This window comes from Eurytemora carolleeae, unplaced genomic scaffold (genome assembly GCF_000591075.1).
Source record: "Eurytemora carolleeae unplaced genomic scaffold, Eaff_2.0 scaffold653, whole genome shotgun sequence".
Classification (NCBI taxonomy): domain Eukaryota; kingdom Metazoa; phylum Arthropoda; class Copepoda; order Calanoida; family Temoridae; genus Eurytemora; species Eurytemora carolleeae.
In genome coordinates, this window is record NW_019396735.1 from 81,756 (window position 1) to 102,904 (window position 21,149).

Below are 21,149 nucleotides of genomic sequence, written 5' to 3' on the forward strand. Positions count from 1 at the left end.
AGAGATAAGAATATAGATTTTGAGGCGAGCATTCAGTTCCCTAACTTTTATTAAAAGTGTCTACCTTTATCTTCTGAATTGAGGATTGTATCCTTGTGTCCAATGAACTCTATAGGCAGATTCACGTATAAACCTCTTCTCCCACAACCCCTACAGTATATTTAATTAAAAGTTTTTTTTAAAAATTATTAGAATAAAAATGTAATATTCCTACAATAGAATGGGAACAAACTAAAAAAAAGCTATTTGAAAAAAAGTGTAAACCTATGTTGCAGAGCCCAGGTGTATTTAAAGTGAATACCAATGTTGCAGAGCCCAAGGTGTATTTAAAGTGTATACCTATGTTGCAGAGCCCAGGTGTATTTAAAGTGTATACCTATGTTGCAGAGCCCAAGGTGTATTTAAAGTGTATACCTATGTTGCAGAACCCAAGGTGTATTTAAAGTATATACCTATGTTGCAGAGCCCAAGGTGTGTTTTGAAATCCAGGATTTGAACTTCCAATGAGAATATCCAAATCTCCAGAACTCTTTCCATAGGTGGTGGTTCTGGGTCCTCTTCCACCATCCTGTAGACTACACCTAAACAGTACAATATTTCATCCCGTCTCTTTAAAGGGACTGTTAAACTTATTTCAACTGATTTTTTTATTTAAAGAGTGTCTTACGACCATTTTCAAATTAGGAATATCTTTGATAACTCGAGTGCATATTGGCATGGGGTTTTCTGTACTTTATTTTAACACTTATAGAAGCAAGGAAATCTACGTCATGATACAACAATGATGAAAAATTATAATAAAGATAAGAATAAACTATACCTTGAGAAATCCCAATGTCTGGGTACAAGGACCTGGACTGAACGAATCGGGACTTGTCTAACAATATCGTCCACATAGCTGACAGCTTTGTCCAGCAAAACCTGAAAACATGGAAAAATTAATGCAAATCAAATATCTAAAGATACATATGTGCAAATATCGAAAGGAATTGAGTCTTTGCCACAAAATCTGTATTTCTACTGTCTTTATCTTTGCGTGCGAATGTCGTAAACCTTAGATATTTCAAACTAAGAATTCTGTTATCAAATGATCTAAGTTTGAAATATTCAAGGTTTACAACAAATTAGGTCGCAAAGATATGGGATTAGAAAATTTGAGTTTGGGGCAAAAGCTCAATTCCTTTAGCAACAAAAAGTACGTTTTTATGCCAATGTTTCTCATCTACATTTATATGTAGTAGTAATCTCTGTTTGGATGTTTGGATGTCCAATTATAACTCAGGAACCCCTCGACCGATTTGCCTCAAAATTTGATGATGTAACACAGCAATTCTAAATTAAGTGGGTCGACTTTTCTAGGGAAAAAAACTCCAGGCAAAGCTGGGTTCGCAAGCTAGTTATATACATTTCTAAGAGTAAAATATTTGATTTTATGATTGTTAGAATACACTACACAGGCGTAGATTGAAGTTAAAGCAGTGTAAAACAGGCAGCGTGCATAGTTAGTGCATATATCGACTGTGTTCCTTATTAGTTATATAGGATCATAATATTGATTACTGCGGCGCCCATAATAGGTGCAAATATATATATATATACGTACACCCTAGTGTGGTTTAAAACTAGCAATTATAACTTTTCAAGTCTTTTTTTGTATTTAAAAATGTATTTTTTCAATTTGTGAACCATTTTCAAACTTTTGAATGCTTAATCTTACTTTTTATGGGACACCCTTTAGTATTATAAAATATACTAAATAAATATTAAATACTAAATAAAGCAAGCTTCACAAAATTTTTAAATTATTCTTAATGTTTATTAAACTTACTTTATTGGTTTGCAGTTTTATATTTAAAGGGAGTGACTGCAAAATCTCACGTGATCCCGAATTTTAAACCGGGGTTTCCAGGATTCAAAAAACGAAGATTTAAAGGGTACCAATGTGAATCGGGCATGCGAAACTCCCCAGTCACTGGAAATTTCGCAAACCGCCCCTTAAATGTGCCTAATAACTGTGACTAAATATTCTAAATTAAAGCTAGATTGAATTTTCGTTTCTTGCAAATATCAACTGTGAATATGCAAAGATTGGCCGAATGCACTTGCATTAAGGAAAATATTGCAATCTAAATTTCAAAAATAAACATTAAAATCTCGTCTAAATCGATTTCTGTAAAATGTTTAAGCCATTTGGCTGGATGTTATAATTTAAGATAAAAAAAATACGCAAAAGAAATCCTTATAATCAAAAAACGTTAAATTGCAATTCAACGTTTCATTGATCAATGGAACGTTGACAAAATCACCGATGAGCAGAAATATATCCTATGGTTTCCAGCGATCGAAATCACTTTTCGCGAAAAAATGCGAAAATTTTCGGTCGTATTTCGTAAACTTTTTTGCTAAATTTCACATTTTTTCGCTAAAATAAATGAAGCGAAAACGAAGCGATATAGCTGCAACAATTAATTGCTGAAAAGAATATTTGAAGTTTTATTATATCATATAAATTATTCTTATTCTTCCCCTTTCACCTAGACAACGGATTGCAGGGTGTAAGGATGTGTCTGTATGAATAGTTGAATGGTAAGATTAGGCTTCATGTTGGTTAGTTTTTGAGCGTATATGTGGTTGAACACGTGTATTAAGCTTGGACCACACTTTAGCCTTTGCGTAATTATATACGCAATACACCTTAAACATGCGTACGCACTAATCCAGAACACAGATAAAAAGGTTGAAAAAAGCTAATTATTTAAATAACGAAACAAGCGCTATTGGGATAACATCTACTTGTTAAAAGATTGTTTTTTGAAATATAAGATTTTTATTGAACAAAATGAGCACAAAGCTTATTTTAGGTGGAATTAGTGGTACGACTTTGCGAGCTCGTGACTTTTAGGCTTTTCATTTTACAACCAAGAGCAAAAAAACTTGAGTAGAGATTTTAAAATTATTGTTATCAATAGCTCTTTAGGAGAGGAGTTTGTCTGAAAACATGCTAGATTTTAAACTAAAAAAATAAATGAGCTTTTGTTTAATGTGGGTTGATTTCTACGTTGTTTTTGCAAGTATGAAGGTATGAAAGAACCACTCTGTATTTAATGGTGTAGCCACATGTTGTATATGTTTATGCAGAAAAATAAAGTATTTGAAAATGTGTACAGGGTGATTATGTGAAAAATATGTACAGGGTGAAAATGTGAAAAATATGTACAGGGTTATTATGTGAAAAGTATAAAGTGACCAAAGAACGTGAGGTGTCTCAAAAAATTCCAATTTTTTTGTGTTTAGAAAGCTTATTTTACTGCATTTTCTTTAGATATTTTTTTCTATAAATTGAATAAAGAGACCGTTAACGCCATTTTGAATGAGCATAAAAAATGACATGCTCGATTAACAACGGTACCTCTACATCTTTATCTGAGCAGAACTTGGGAAGATTTCATTGTTTTTCTTTAAAAAAAAGTCCTCAAAACACTCAGAATAATAAACATTAATTAGAAATTATCAATTTTTAAGAGAAAGACAAAAATATCGTTCTTACTCAGAAGAGGGGTTAAAGGGTGTCGTTGTGAATCATGCATGTTACAATTTCAATTACATCAAAGGCCCCATGTATGGGACACCCTGTTTGCACAGTATGTGCAACAGTATATTCACGGTATATTATATAAATGCAAGCAGTGCTGTATGGGAGACCCTGTTTGCACAGTATGTACAACAGTATATTCACGGTATATAATATAAATGCAAGCAGTGCTGTATGGGACACCCTGTTTGTACAGTATGTACAACAGTATATTTACGGTATATTATATAAATGCAAGCAGTGCTGTATGGGACACCCTGCTTGTACAGTATGTACAACAGTAATAAATCCAAAATCAATAATTTGCTCTTGGTTTCCCAGAGCTAATGCTGAAAAAATCATTAAAGTGTAAAACGTCCCCGGCCAATTATCATTTGGAACCCTCCCCTTCCTTTAGTATCTTTATTTTCCCGCTATTTCGTTCTTCTTTATATCACTTTTTATATTCCCTGTATTTTTTCCGTGTTGTATCTCTTGATTTTTTTCACTTTAAGTTATATTTTCTCTTTTTTCTCTTTTGAATATTTACACTTCTAATTTTGCTTCATCTATTTTTTTCTTTTTTCCCTTTTAAGCTCTTTTCCTTTTTTTCCTTTTTAGCTTTTTTCCTTTTTGGATTTTTTTTAATTAATCACTTTTTCCTTTTTATTTCTGCAACCATTCCTCCATATTTTTGTCTTTAATTTTGAAAAATCTTGATTTTTATTCACGTTTTCATTATAGTAAAATTTGAGAAAGTTGAAAATTGATATAAAAAAATCCTTAAATAGTTTAAAGATACATGGTTATTGTGTAATACCAAAATTGTTTCATAAGAATTGTGAGAGTAAAATTTATTTTTAACAATAAAAAGTGTACTTTATATGTGAGGTAAGAATTTAAAACTTTTAATTTCACTTTCCATGAAAAATGAAAAATTTCTAATAAGAAATGTCAAAGATATGCATATATATACCTACTAGCGAGTAGTCTAGGAAATGGTAGGAGTAAAGATTAGATGATCACAGAACCTGATAGTCAAGTTTAAAAATTTATTTGTTAAAAATATGGACTTAAAAAAGGACATCTAGGGCCATCATGATAAAGGTTGAGCACGTAAATATACTTTTAGAAATCTGGTCACAACTTCAAGCAAGGTTGTATAATAAGGTTGTTTACTCTCGATGTGCTCAAATGTGCGGAAAAAGTCGTCTCCTTAGCATAATCTCCTATATAATCAGTGACGTAATGAGGATTTTATCTATCTATGCTAAGGAGACAACATTTTCCGTACTTTTGAGCGCATTGAGAGTAAGCAACCTTATTATACAACCTTGACTTCAAGACTGAATATGCATGATTTAATCTGCATTGGACTTTTCTTAAACATTGTTTTTAAACATTTTTTTTGTTGTTGCTGTGATAATATTTTTATTTATTCTATGAGATTTCCTCATAGATGAGAATCTTTAGTTTCTCATCGACCTGCCCTCTCAAGAAATTGTCGTGCAACTTCTTTAGAGATGTCGGAACTGATTACTCATAGTGTTATTTTCACATCATTATATCTTTGCAACATGATGAAGTCGATATTCATTTCTTTTTCAAACTATGAATTCTGTCAGATCAATAGTCAAAGTTTGAAATATATCGTACTGAAAATATGTTAGGAGAATATCATCAGAATCAGTTTCTTTCCAGAATGTAGTTAATGAAATCTGATTTGTAAAATTATAGGGCCAAAAATGGCACACATAGCATTCCAATCCTAAAATGGAGAGTCACTTGAAAGTACGTGTACAGTCCCTTTAAAGCTACAGTTGGCCCATCGTGTCTGAGTATGTACAGAGTGTCCCAAAAAACATGGAAATTCAGTGACGAATTCGATATCGTCTTAGTTATGAATTAGCATTGTAATACCTAATTTCAAAAGCCATAATATTATTATGTCTGCTAAAGTTTATTTTATGAAATGGGTTAAAGACTGTAAAGATGTGTTTAAAATGTCACTGCAAGATAAACAGTGAAGGTGGACAAGTTTACTCTGATTTTATACTGCAATTTTCTTGTTACAACCGTATACAGTCAAAACATGCACAAACAAAATGTGAACAAAGCAGACGAAAATCTTACAGATTACAGCTTTCTCAGTAGGTATCTTTTTACTAAATCAAAGAATTATTGAAAAATACTATATTGAATTCGTCACTAAATTCCCAAGTTTGTTGGCACACCCTGTCCTGTATATATTTGCCAGATTAATCCTATCTGCAAAATGTCATTTTTTGCTCGAGTAACAAATTCCAAACGAAAATTCAATTTATTTGGAGAATGAAGATGTATCTGAAGTGGGGACGTGAAATGCGCGTAAAAACTGGAAATGCGTAAAAAGTGCGTAAATGTCGAGATTTCTTTTCCTCTGGAAAACTACGCTTGTTTCTTGTCTAAAGTGTCACTGGGTTAGGGGGGGGAGTGGGGGGGAGCTTNGACGGGGGAGGGAGGTTCGAATGCAAAAGCAGGAAGACAAGTTCTTAAATTCTATGCAAGGCATGCATATACGTTAAACCGAAACAATGCGCATTCTAGAAAAATCTAATTGTTTCTAAATAATAAACATTATTCAATATAGAAACAATATGCATAGAAATGGGGAGAATCAAAAGAAATCTAGAGAAAGGAATTGTAAAGAATGTTGGAAGAATTATTTGATATAAAACTTATCAAGGAACTTTACGAGAGAGGGAGGAAAATGGAAGATATGGGAAAAATTAAGATGATTGGGAAAAGGGAGATTTTATAAAAAAAGAGTCATGGGAAAGGGACGATTTGTAAAAAGAAAAATATAAAAGATATAAGTAAAAAGAACCAGGATATATATATATATGGGAAGGGAAATCTATGGGAAAAGGGATTAGGAAGATATTTAAAAAATGAAAGAAAAATAAAGAAAAGGAGAAATATGGGAAAGAAAGATATAGGAAAGGAAAATATGGGAAAGGAAAGATATGGGAAGAGAGATGGAAGATATAGAAAAAGAAAATGTGGGAACAGAAAGATTTGGAAAAAGGAAAGGAAGATAAATAAAAGGTATAGGAAAAGAAAAGAGAAGGAAAAGGGAAAAAATTGTAAACAGATGATAAAGGAAACGAAAAATTATGGGGAACGTAAAAAAAGCTGAACTATAGCCAAAGTTATATATATATAGGATGGAACAAGGGGAAAAATATGAGAAACAGGGAGATTTTTAATAACTGGGGAAATTAATTTGTATAGGGGGGGGGAGATATTTAAAGAGATTTTAATAACTGGGGGAAATTAATTTGTATGGGGGGTAAGGGAGAGGGGAGATGGGGAAAAGGGGAGGGAAGTACGAGGGGAGGATTTCAAGAATAAACGGAAATAGATAATAGGGAGCAGGGTTGGGATCAAATAATTAATATTCAATTCCAGGAACAGTTTATATATTCAAGACTTATTCTAGAGGTCGTCATATTGGATTAGTTTAAATACAGGGCATTGTTAGAATTTATGAAGAATGCCGTGTATTCCATTGTATTCACTTTTTATAATTTAAAATATTATTACAAGCATTATGTAGTCTAGGCCATGGGCCTTTATTTTTACTAAATAGATACTAAAAAAGGTGCCCGGCATTGCCCGTGGAAGTTCAAAAACTAGTCTAGTAACACGCGACATAAAATTATATTCTTACATTATAAAGTTTACACAGATATATGTACAATTTTTGAAATAGGTTTAAGAATTTTCTTTAGTTTGCATTTACCCAAAAGTTTAAAATCAACGATGTTGCATCAAAAGAACTGATACTTAACAAAAACTCTAAACCTTTGATATTTCAACTTTGGCAATTGTTTTTAGTAGAAGTATAAGTAGTTTAACACTTAATCGACCCCCCCCTTATCATAACAATAATCACCCCNCACCCACTCGTTTCCTATATGACTTTTCTTTATATCACTAAAGGTTAGAGCGTCGCTGCGTGCAATTTATAAACGATTTATTCTGGGAATACGAAACCGTTTTTATTGTAGGTATTTTCAACCATTTCTAATGGTTCCCGGGTCCCCAGGTCAAACATACAAACAGACAGACAACAGACAATAATCACAAAATGACACTTTTCAAATATCTATCTAGGCGTATTTAGTGGGATCCATGCAGGCTACACAAACCCTTTTCATCGTAAACGTTGATTATTAAGCCACGAATGAATTTTTGTGAATAATAACAAAATCAAACTTACATGATATTGATCAAATCTTCCTATTCCGTAGTTGTATAGGGCTAACTGTATAAGAAATCCTATCTATGTGCTCTAACTATCGAAAACTCTGATAAAATCTAAAGAAAATTTGGATTTTTTAGGATCTTAAGAGATTTCCGTAGAATTTTATAAGAGCTTCAAAGAATCTACAGTGGTTGGCGATTAAATCAATACAATGAAGACGACATTTTAGTAAAAATGCTTTGATCCCAAACAAGCGTTTTTCAAATTACAAGCTTACAAGTAACCAGAGAACCTGTTAATTGAAAACGTTTTTTTTAAATGTTAAGAGCTTCTTCTGTTTAAAAGCTTGGAAGAAACTTAAAATCTTCATTGTATTGATATGTACGACGACTACTGTTTAAAATAAAACCTGTGACTTAAAAACAGCAAGATAGAAATAGCTAAAAAGTTTTTAATTTGGTCATATAATGTTTTTGAATTTAAATGTGCAGCAGGGGTGTTGCAAAGCTTCATGAATACTTATGTAGCCGACACCATATACTCATATTAGGAACACTAAAGTTTATGAATTTTATCAAATTTCATTCAGAGAAAAATTTCATAATTTCAGGAGTTTGTCTTTCAGGAGTTTGTCTCGTCAGGAGTTTGTCTCGTCAGGAGTTTGTCTTTCAGAAGTTTGTCTTTCCGGAGTTTGTCTTTTCGGAGTTTGTCTTTCAGGAGTTTGTCTTTCAGGAGTTTGTCACGGCACCGAAGAAAGGATGAGAAGAAGAGAAGGAAGAGAAAGAAGAATATGAGGGAAAAGAAGTATAATTAGAAGAAAAAGTAGAAAAAGGAGGTATATGATAAGCCAGAGAAAAAAGCAAAGAGAAGAAAAAGAATGAAGAAAGAAGTCGAATAAAAATGCAAAGTAAAGAAAAATATTGACAAGAAGAAAGAATGAGAGGAGAAGATGAGAAGGGGGCGTCTTGTTTCCGACTTTGATTGCTTAGGTTATTTGTCTGTTTGCAATTGCACGATGTGAGCTGGCATTTTTATTGCATACGGTTATACTGGGTAGACCATACAGGTATGTATACATGACACAACCCCCCTATCCCCCCCCCAACCCTTCCCTGCGGGGGCCTTCTCACTCTGTGCAAAACTATAATGTTATAAATTTTGAATACTTTAAGACTAAGTATTTGAGTCTGGCATAGCAAATCATTGAAACAAAAGAATTTGTATTTCAGAAAGTTTCTCTAAAACAAAGAGTTATGAGTTTTTTAACTGGTATCTATGAAAATATTTCAATATTTTAATAATCAATACATGAACAAAGTTAAGTTAAATACATATTGTCTAAAACCTTTTTTACTGTACACCCTCTGGCAATATATAGGAATGGGGGTTCAGAAAATTAACTATTCTGCTAAAATTCGTCAAAGATAGCGTAAACGACTTTCTGTACTTTCAGGTTGAAGATATAGAGCACAACAAAAAAAGTATTTAATAGCAAATAGGAAAAAACTTCATTTAACGGGCAAAACTGAGTTTTAAAGGTAAGGCTCACTAGATTTTAACCAGGACTAAGGGTGTAATGCAAGGAAAGTTAATTGCGGTCGTGTATACTCTGCGTACACATTGAAACCAGTTCTCTTTGGGCGAAATTTGTAAACAAGAATAGATGCATCAGTGTTCGTCTAGTATTCGAGGAGGTTAAAAGCATTAAATTTTGATAATTTTAATAATTCACATAATAGTTTCCTATGACCAGAATATTTCATTGATTTTTTTATGTGAAAGATGGATTCCATGTAAGGCTTTGACATCCGTCTTGTGTTTACATTACCGCCCAGAGACAGTACACTGCAGTACAAAAGATGTGTACACTTCTGAAATAACTTTCCTTTCATTACATCCTTGACCAGGACCTTTTATTTACAATACGTTGCCTATCCCTAGCTCTGGGTAGGTTTATAAGCTAGGCCTAAATAAACACTATTTGATTTGAGATCCTTGTCTAATCTTTAATTTTGAATTCCTCCCCGGCTTATATACAGTAACATATATACTTCAATGCCCTTATATGGAAGTGTTTAGGCTTAAAATATATCTAATCGTAAACGTATTCAGAACCGTATATATTATATCCATCTAGAACTGCAGTATAAAGTGATCGGAGGGGAGGAGGAAGAAGGGGGGAACTTAGCTAAAGAAAGCATAGGATCCAGACAGCTATGAAAATTATGCATTAATTCTTAAGACAGCGTTGATTTTTAAGAGTCACTGTGACTTAGCCTTTGGTTTAACTTTACCATAATTCCTGTATGGCAGCTGTAGAGTAGTTCAATTGTTTTGTATAATTGTATAACATACATGTGAAAAACTGCAGAGCTCTAGTTTCTAGTTTCAGTTTAAAGAAGTAATTGGCAAAAGCCTGATTTAAGTGTGAGAGCGTTGGGGGGGAGGGGGGGCTAGATAACTTAAATACAATATAGGAGGTGGGTGTTGCTAAAGTATTGAAATAGAGGGGGAATGTAGAGGGGTGTCTGAAAGACCATTAAGAACGGACCTAACTGCATTGAAGCCAAATATAGGCCTGTGTATGCAAATCCATGCTTGCACATATTCAACCCACCCAGTATATATATATATATTACTTGTGCAGGTTGTGCTATTCATCCAATATATATATATACATATANTATATATACACACACACATTACTTGTGGAGGTTGTCCTATTCATCCAATATATATATATATTACTTGTGCAGGTTGTGCTATTCATCCAAGATATTCTAAAAAAAAATATTTGTTCATGCCGTCCAAAATTAAGGCTTTTTTCGCAGTTTTACAGTGATAACCAGGAAACTCTGAAATAGAAAAACGACTTTTAAAATCAAGTTATAGCTTTAAAAATTTCAATGAGCATGAGACACAGCAATTGCCCAGATTTAACTGTTCCCATTTCAAGTATTTCTATAATATGGTCTTCCTACTCCATTTTTTTCTGGTCATCACTGTAATATGGATAAAATGTCATCCATTTTCAGTTTTCTATTGTCTCTTTCTTTCTTCCTCTATCTATCTATCCAAGTGTATAAAATAAACAGAAATAACTCACACGTATCAGACATCAATCATCAACTTTTCCTCCCTACGCCTAGCTTCTCACACACACCTAATATTAGGCAGTAAGCAGTAATCATCCTTTCCCCCCTCCCCCCCCCACACACACAGACAACCCCGCCCTCTTGATATAGCAATCAAACAGTCAAATAAACCTTGATTTTATTTCTTCCTCTTCTTCTCGAATTCCATCCTGTCTATCCAATACTCATCCTGTCCATTCCTTTTATCCCTTCAATCAATCAATTAATTATAGCGGAAGAATCTATCTCAACGTCTGCCTATTGTTGTCATTTAGCTTTGTGCAAGGACGACCTTCGAGCTCAAATGATCTTAGGAGACTTAAACGGATGATGAAGCGGTATCGTAATCTGTCTAGCTTTATGTAACAATCTCTGCAGCTCTGAAGAACAAGCACATTTTGCGCGTACAAGATATAGATCCAAAGAGACCCCACAGCACTCTGCTTGGCACTGCTTTACACTCTGGTTCAACTGCTTTATGCCTAATAAAGCCGGTATGATCTTTATTAAGACAAGTTCTACGAAGAGAAATTTAATAAAATTCAAGATTTATAACTTCGTGCTCAGAGATACACTCACAATACACTATCAGGACAGACACTGGAGAGATATGAAGAATCCGATGATATATTTATTTTTAGTAACTTTTTCATGATTAAATGTATTTTAACTTTAACTGTTAAATTTAAGACCTCCAGTCCTTATCCTTGTCAGCGTGTGTGTAAATGTTGACAATGGACAATAATTGAAAATTCAATGGACTATTTGTGTCAATTTAATAAAATAGATTTTGTCCAATTTAAACACATGTTTCACGTTATTCTTTATCATACTCTTGCAATTTAAATAAATGTTTTAATGCAAAAAAAATAATAGATTTATGCACAAATTTCAGTCGCAAAGCATTATAAATTTAACATTTTAAATATTTAAATTTCGTTGGGGGAAAAAGCGGTAAAATAACAATTTGACTCTTACGCGATAAAATACAAGCAAAGTAGCGTCCAGGAGATAAAATACAAGCAAAGTAGCTTCCAGGAGATAAAATACAAGCAAAGTAGCTTCCAGGAGATAAAATACAAGCAAAGTAGCTTCTAGGAGATAAAATACAATCAAAGTAGCTTTCAGGAGATATTCTAAAGAGGGTTAAAATTAAGGTGGACCTTCATTTAAAAAGGGCCATATCTAAATATATAACGGTAATCTTAAAACCTGTTAAAAAATTATATCATTTTTTTTAAAGCTTAAAAATGTTTAATTCTAATTATTTTCTCAATTTTTTCGATAGCAAGCATTCCGCATACTTCTATTGAGAAACCACTTATAAAATATCAATTTTTTCAAAACGAAATCATGGATATCTCTCTCAATTTTGATCAGTCTTAAGGGTACCATTGTGAATCAGACATATATTTTGAGACTCACTTAAAAGTACGCGTACAGTTCCTTTAATGTAAACAATTTAAAGAATTTCTACAATCTACATTGAGAACTATATATCTATTTAATGTGCTGTAAGTGCTTCTAGATTTTATTTATTACGAGTAAACTTAAAGACACAAATTGACTGATAAATCAACATAGTTGAGCGCTGAGTGGACCCATTAGATGTCTCCTATTATCAACAGATAAATCTAAATTTGTTTCCCCCAGTTTGGAGACAATTTCATGCACCGTCAGATTTCTCCAGAGGGGGGGACCGTCGGACTTTTCCAGAAGAGGGGGATGATTTTAAAATTGACTTTACATTTTATACAAGAGGGGTCAAATTTAACATGATGTATAAATACATATAGTTTTTTTGAAAACCTTACATTGGGAGTTTTGAGGGACAATTCTCAACATATTTATTGTGTCGCTCAGTTTCTACCAGTGAAAAATTTGAAGAAATAAAATTATAACACGGGTATTCTTTTTAAAAATATGTTATGTATGATATATAATTTTGGTTAGGTTGGCTTGAAAGAGCAATATGGTAGATTTTCAATTTAGGCTTGCTTAGTCAGTATTAAATAAATATAAAGGTTTAGGCAACCAAATAGATATTTATATAGATAAATATATATATTTGATGTTTATTCACAGAATAGATAGCCAGATAGACAAACAGATATACAGACAGATAAACAGACAGATAGATAAATAGATAGATAGATAAATAGATAGAAAGATTTATAGATATGTAGACAGACTGACAGGTATATGGACCGATAGACAAAATGACATTAAGACAAATATAGACAGATATGTAGACAAATTGACATAAATAATACAGATATACAGACAGATGGATAGATATACGAACAAACAGACAGATATCTAAGAATGTGTTCCCATCTATTTGAATAACCTTGAATGATTGTTATACTAAAGAACGATATGTAAACACGTATTCTAACAGACAGAAACTTCCGAACACACTGTTGCGCCCCCCCCCCTTTATTAATACCTCCCTGCCCCCCCCTGTCCAACCCTCAAAACTAGAAAATATTGTCCATATTCTCTGTGGTTCACTGTGTAATATCACACTGCGTCATAAAAGCAATAAAACTAAATATGCACAGAGGTTCATACCTTCGCTACGCATATTCGCGTAGGATATAATGAAAAGAAATGTTACGCAATCCAGCCAATAAAATAGTATTATGGATGTTGGACTCAAAGGATGCAAGGATATAAGCTTTCAATGCTCTCTTTTTATGCTCAAGGACAAGGAAGGTTTAGTCTAAGATATATCTCTGTATATGTAATATATAAATATACAGTGATAACCAGAAAACTGTGGAATAGGAAGACGATAATTATGCAATAAGTAAGTGTATTTGATGTTGTTACAAAACAAATAGTTATACTAGACACTTATTAATTCACCTATTGAGTGAAATAGGTCTTCTTACGCTGCACAATTGCTGATTTTTATGTTCATTGGACTATATATGTTTAGTAGTAAATTGGACGAGTCGAATGAATCAGATATCAGGCAGAAAGATAGAAATACTAACTGCAAAGTGAAAAGGCAAGAAGGAAGGTATTTAAAACATATTTGATATCAGTTTATATAACTAGGTATTATTTAAAAGGTGTTTGTTAAACAAAAAACGCCTGATAAAAAATGCAGGCAAGGAACTAGGCAGTAAAAAAATCAATTAAGGTTTGAAGAATATCAGTAAATAGGGAGAAGGCAGGAATTAGGAAGAAAGGCATAAAATAGGAAGCTAGGCAGGAAAAGAAATCAAATAATCAAGTAGGAAGGTTAGAATGAATACAGGAATTAAGAAGCTAGGCAGGAAATAGGAAGAAAAGCATGAAATAAGAAGCTAGACAGGAAAAGAAATCAATTAATCAAGTAGGAAGGTTAGAATGAATACAGGAATTAGGAAGTAAGGCCGGAATTAGGAAGTAAGGCATGAAATTGGAAACTAGGCAGGAAAAGAAATCAATTAATCAAGTAGGAAGGTTAGAATGAATACAGGAATTAGGAAGTAAGGCCGGAATTAGGAAGAAAGGCATGAAATTGGAAACTAGGCAGGAAAAGAAGTCAACAAATCAAGTAGGAAGGTTGGAAAAATACGTGAATTAGGAAGCTAGGCAGAAAATAGGAAGTAAGGCATGAAATAAGAAGCTAGGCAGGAAAAGAAATCAAATATTCAAGTAGGAAGGTTGAAATGAATACAGAAATTAGTAAGCTAGCCAGGAAATAGGAAGTAAGGCATGAAATAAGAAGCTAAGCAGGAAAAGAAATCAATTAATCAAAAAGGAAGGTTAGAATGAATACTGAATCCTCTTAAAGGGCGGCTCCTCCAGCAATCTAAGCATAAAGAAAGTGACGAATCATTCAAATGTAATTTTCTACAGCGCATTCAAAACAGATACATAAATAGTTTTAAAGAGAGATTAGAAATATGTATATTTAATATAGGGTATGTTAGTTATTAGAGATTAGAAACATGTATATTTAATATAGGGCATGTTACTGATTAAGAGAAAAGGATTAGAAAAAAAATTGCCTTAACTTTTGATAAGAAACAGTGCATTTGAAAAAAATCCTCTGAAAAAATGTAAAATAAAACAATAAAAATGATGAAACAATAAAAAATCAATTTTAATTTTTTTCGTACTCGTTTTGTAGACTGTAGAGTGTAGACTGTAAAATGTCTATATTTGAGTTGTGACAAAAGAAACCCTCTTCTCCCTCTTCTCGGTTGAAAACCACGAATGCATAGCACAGTTCTCACTGAAGACCCCGTGAGATAATCTAAAGTCATTCAAGTTCCTCTTCCATACAACAACACTATACAGGGTGGAAAAAGAAATTTGAGCCAAATTTTAGACAAAAAAAACTTTGAATAAGATATTTAAAGTTTCCAAGAAAAAAGTTAAATCTTTTTAAAACTTTGTTTTTACTTTTTCAAACACACTGTTGAGTGTACATCTTAATTAAACGTGAGTCTTGGGATTCAGATTAGAGAAACAAAAATAGGATTTTAAAAAGAACTAGCTAATCTTCTAGAGAATAGATAGCAATCACGTTTCTCAAAATTAATCTTCACAGAAAACATTCTTATTTTCTGCACTTTTTATAAGGCAAAATAAAGCTTTCTTACCTCTCATCAAAAACCCCTCTCATTAGAGATCTCCTCTTCTTAGAGACCCACTCTCATTAGAGACCCCCTCTCATCAGAGGCCCACTCTTATCCGAGACCCCTGCACGGACGTGTTCGTTTACAGAAAAAATTATTGCAATTATGAACTCAGAGGTTGTGAGCTCAAAACAGATCAAAACCCAGGTACAAGATACATTTTCTTCAGTTAAGTATGTCCTGCCTGCGTCCAAATAAACTCAATTGAAGGTGTACTGAGAACTAATAGGACATCTAAATCACCGTGCAATAAATGAACTAATAGGACATCTAAATCACCGTGCAATAAATGAACTAATAGGACATCTAAATCACCGTGCAATAAATTAACTAATAGGACATATAAATCACCGTGCAATAAATGAAAATGTTGAACATTTGAAAGCGCATTATCAGAAGGATAAAAAAGTAACAAAAAAAACATCTCAAAGAGAAAAAATTTAAATGTTTTATTTAGTAAAAAAATTGTCTACGTGTAATGTAGTCAGGAAAATGGAAGTGTCCTAACTTTGATTTCTTTGGTTAACTGGTTAACTGGTGCATGTCTCATGTCATGTTATGTCTTACAAATTTACTTGAAGTGACATAAAAAATCATGGTTTGTGGTTTTTTAACATTTGCATTGGACACATTTAATATTCTAACAAAAGTTTTAAAACATTATTGATATTCAGCAAATGTATTAAAGATTTTTGAAATCCAACAAAGGTATTACATTACATTACAGATTTGTAAATCCATCAAACTAATAAAGATTTAGCAGAATTTGGAAATCCAAAAATATAAAACAAATTTTGAAAATCTGAAACATTTATTAATTTAGTTTTTGGAAAATTTTAGAAATATAAAACAAATTTTGGAAATCCAACTAATGCAATAAAAATTATGAAAATCCTGCAAAATTAAATGCAGATTTAAGAAATCCAGCGGAAAAGATACAGAGGAATGCATGCAATCAATATTATCCCCGGCTCAGGTGTTAAATTTCAATCCAAAACTTGTTCAAGCTGAATTATTGCATGAGGAAAATTATTTGTTCAAAATGAAAGTTTTTTTAACATTTTAGATTTGGTTTACTTTCCAATTCACTCTTTCTTGATTGAATAATTACATAATTTTGGCTAAGAAAGTATTATCTACAACATTTTTATTTTCACATACAAAAATGCTAGTATCTTTAAGCCTTTCCTTGCACTACGCGTACAGTCCCTTAAAAGTTAAGGTTGCAAGGGTTCTTATATATAGTAATGATGTTGTATTGAAAGTAAGTGGTTTGATAAGGTTAGTGCCAATATTTTGAACTATTTATAATCATACTCAACAACTTGTAGACTGTAGGTGGTTTAACACCATTAACACTTCTTACAATGCTTACTATAGGTTAGAATGCGAACAGACGGGATAGGAAGAATATGCGTGAGTAGGACGGGATAGGAAGAATATGCGTGAGTAGGACGGGATAGGAAGAATATGCGTGAGTAGGACGGGATAGGAAGAATATGCGTAAGTAAGACGGGATAGGAAGAAAATAAGATGAGGGAAAGAGAAAGGAAAAAAGTACAGGATAGGAAGGAAAGTAATTATGAAGATAGGATAGGGATAGGATGTAAAAAAAGAGGAAAGGACGGAATATGAAGTGAAAGAGAGGAATAGGCGAGAAAGAAAGGAAAGTAGATGATGAGGCGGGATAGGAAGTAAAGGATTAGGATGTAAAGAATTGAAAAGGACGGGATAGGAAAAAAAGAAAAATGATGAGATATAAAAGGACGGGATATGAAAAGGGCGTTATGGGATAGGAAAGTATTGAAAAGAACAGGACGAAAAATAATAAGATATACAAGGACGGTATTTGAAAGAACGTGACGGGATAGGGAGGAAATAGAAGAACGGTAGGGGATAGGACATTACAGGACATAACAGAACAAAATAGGATAAAAGGACATGCCAAAAGGACGGGACGGAATAGGATGGGTTATAAAAGGACAGGACAGAATGGATATAAAAACTTATGAAAGACCGTTATGATCTAATATTCTAAAAGTTTATATGGCGGCCTATTAAGCCCCGACCAGAATTTTCCCTCATAAAATCTCAACCCTCAAAAATTAAAATGCATTAAGTCAATGTTAAAAATGATGTTTTAGTGCTTTGAATAAGCTTAAATTTTTTTCACTATTAAAGCATTAAACAAAATAAATGCAACCTTAGATACTAAGCATACTCAGCTTGTCTATGAATTGAATGGAAAATTCGAAAACATAGCAAAACAAAGTTTAAAGATTATTTTAATGACATCGTATCTTATATAAGGAATTCAATTTACAATTGTGAATCGTTCTTAGGTTTTTTTTATAAAAACGGTTTCTCTAGAAATTGCGTGAAATTTAGCGTTGAATGCGTAAAATATAATAAACTTTTACAAACTTTCAATTTTTCATGGATTTTGTTTACAAATGACTGATTTATATTGTACAAAATCTAGGTGGTGAAGAGGAGGGGGGGGGGGAATTACATACACTCAAATGAATTATTACTTAAAAGGAATGAATGTATAGGTTCTGCTAATATGCTTGATAATTAAGTATAAATTGCACTTCGAACCATGGACTAAACAAATTGAATGGTTTGATTGACTTCAAACATTGATTCTGCTGATTAATACGCTTCAGGGGGGAGTGTGTTCAAATTTATATAAAATCAAAAATATTGAAATAGTTCTGAAAATATCAAAAATATATTTTATTCACGGTGAAATACTTGTTATTGAGCGAGGTCGATTTTAACAAATTTTGAAATGTTAAATGCTTAAACAGGATTTGTAGGGAGCAATGAGCATAAAATCTAAACAACTTTAGGACGTTAATAGGACAAATTTGGCCTTAAAAAGAAAACAAGATAAAATCATGCTTACATGGGTATCTACAGATTCGCCGAAAGCTGCTGATTACGGTTCTTTTTGGTTTTGATATTTTAAAGATTGAATCAATTGAGGCCCAAAAACAGATATTTCTGAATTTTAAAACAAAATTTTTTTCCTTAACAAAATTTTACGATTACGTTTTAGAGTGTTATGCTCTAAGACAATCTCGTGATATTTCTCCAGAAAAATAATCGCATACAAAGAGTGAGCTAATAAAAATTTTTCGTTATAAAAACTCGTTTTCGTCTGTGAAAGAGAAAATCATCTTTTCTAGGTGAATCAAGTGGAATTTCCGAAATCGACCTCTCTTACAGTGGTTAAATGAAATCGAATAGGATTCGAATTCGTGAGAGAAACTTTTTGGAATAATTAATTATAAAATACATAAGGCGGGGAGTGAATAATTGAAATGATGAGTTTAAATGGATTGAATATCTCCGAAAACAGTTTGGATTAAATGGATTCGATTATTGTAATCCATTCCGATATTGATGGCACAGTCAGGATTTTCTAATAATTTACACCCTGTGCCCCTGCTAGCAATTTTTTCATCACATCCTGGGGGAAAATATTCAGTATAGCAGGGGACATATATTTTCTTATTCCTATGTTGAATTTTAAAATCAAAGTGTTGACAGAAAATTTGTAGATTTTAAAATGTTAAAGAGACTGCCGATTTAAAATGTTAAAGAGATTACTGCCGATTTAAAATGTTAAAGAGATTACTGCCGATTTAAAATGTTAAAGAGATTACTGCCGATTTAAAATGTTAAAGAGACTGCCGATTTAAAAAAATACTTTTAAGTTCTTAACTCTTTTCTGGATTAGGTATGATGAAGTTATTGAATTACAAAATTAAATTTCAGAAATTCTTTTCTGGTTTTTGCTGCATAAATGCGCGATGATTAGATTAAAATTATTTCTTATAATTCTGAAGTTTTCTAAACTCATTTAATTTCCAGATATTTTTTTTATTTATTTATTTTATTTTTTTATTTTATTTATTTATTTTATTTATTTATGTGTCAGAGCAGTTTTTTATCTAGCCTGAATAAGCTTTCAATCTAAAGCATTTTGTCAGAAACATCCAACAATTAGAGTTTTCCTATTCCACAGTTTTATGAATCCCACTGTAGAGAAATTAAATTTTATGAATAACAGTGTTTTGAGAGGGAACACACAGATGGAACCATTCTTAATTGCTTTTGTTAGATGGTATTAAAAAATTGGAAGATTTCCAAAAATGTTAAAAATTTCAATAAGTGTGCTGGGCTGCCAAGCACCAACAAGATTCTATTTTATGGACAGATAAATCATAAAGTTTCAGCTTCACTATTTACATTCAAAACTTACGAAGAGGTTAAAAAACGAGACAATTTTTCAGGGCGAATCAAAGAATTTGTGTAACATATTTTGAACAGATTTTACGATTACAATAATTCATATTATTTACATTTTTAGTTGCCATTATTTGCAGCATTATGTTGCCCAGAACAAATTAAACCTCAATTTTTGCATTTTTGAAGAGTTTAGTTTTGTCAGATGATGCATATTCATGTATGAAGGGATGAGAGATAAACGTATTTTAAATCCCCTCCACACACTGATTTATGTTTAAACTAACCTCTAAATTGTCAAGGAACAGTGTACAATTGTACGGTTGTTGAATGTCTCCAATTTTTACTGTTAGATCACTTGCAGTACAGTGTTGTGTACAGTACAGTACAGTTACTACCAAAACCAATTTGGCGGTTTGTTTTACACGCATATTGTGTTCACTCAAATACATTATTTATCCAAACATCACTGTTTCGTTAATATAAATATGCCTGGTTTCATTCACGTAATCGTCCGGAAATCAAGAGCGCACCGCAACGTCTTTCCTCCTGCGCGACCTAAGAGGAACTGAGAAAAATCTACGCGCTCCGAAGACGCTGCAACTAACCGAGCTCCCGGGTCTAACATAGGATAGATACGTGCATCGTGCACTTGTTCAACTCTTTAATAAAACTCCTTCAAAGGGACTGTGAACGTTATTTTAATTGGTCCTCAATTTAAAAAGACTGGCATGTTCAATTCACAATGCTATCCTTTAAGCCATTTTCCGATCATCAATAAGAGAGATATCCTTATTTTTCCAGCTCAAACTTGAGTGCATTGGCAATAAATTCACACATGCACTTCATTCTCAAGTTTTCCGGCAATCAATTTTCATCAATATTATTGATCATATAAAGGTCTTAAGGCCACTTGCAATTACTTGTACAGTCCCTTTAAAGCTCTCGGATGAATACTGTTTAAATGAGTAAATAAATGTATACACGATGTATATGCCGCCCTCAGCTAAATGTTTTTTATTGTATTACAATATTTATGCAAAATTCTCATAGATCAAAAGTGTGTGTACATATATATATACAAATATGAATTGGGTATACAGTGTGTTCCAATAAAATTTCTTTACAGGTTGTTTGGGATATTCACAATAAGCTCTACAAGGAAATCAGCATAGTGTCGAGATCTTAAATTTTATTTTTTTTCTCCACATCTCTAATCCTTATATCTTTGCAACCCAATGAAGTAGACCTTAGATAATTCATACTATAATTTTAAAAGATAAAATAATATAAGCTTG

The 21,149-nt window shown here is 32.5% G+C and overlaps 1 protein-coding gene across 1 annotated transcript; it reads right to left on the minus strand.

The window, feature by feature from the left end:
• Positions 1 to 50: 50 nt before the first annotated feature.
• On the minus strand, positions 51 to 20,598 carry LOC111707940 (calcium-activated chloride channel regulator 2). Its single transcript, XM_023481130.1, has 4 exons — positions 20,139 to 20,598; positions 821 to 921; positions 453 to 581; positions 51 to 150 (listed from the first exon to the last, which is right to left on the minus strand). The coding sequence occupies exons 1-4, from the start codon at positions 20,301 to 20,303 to the stop codon at positions 51 to 53; spliced, it is 495 nt and encodes a 164-aa protein (XP_023336898.1). The 5' UTR covers positions 20,304 to 20,598.
• Between the last annotated feature and the right edge of the window lie 551 nt (positions 20,599 to 21,149).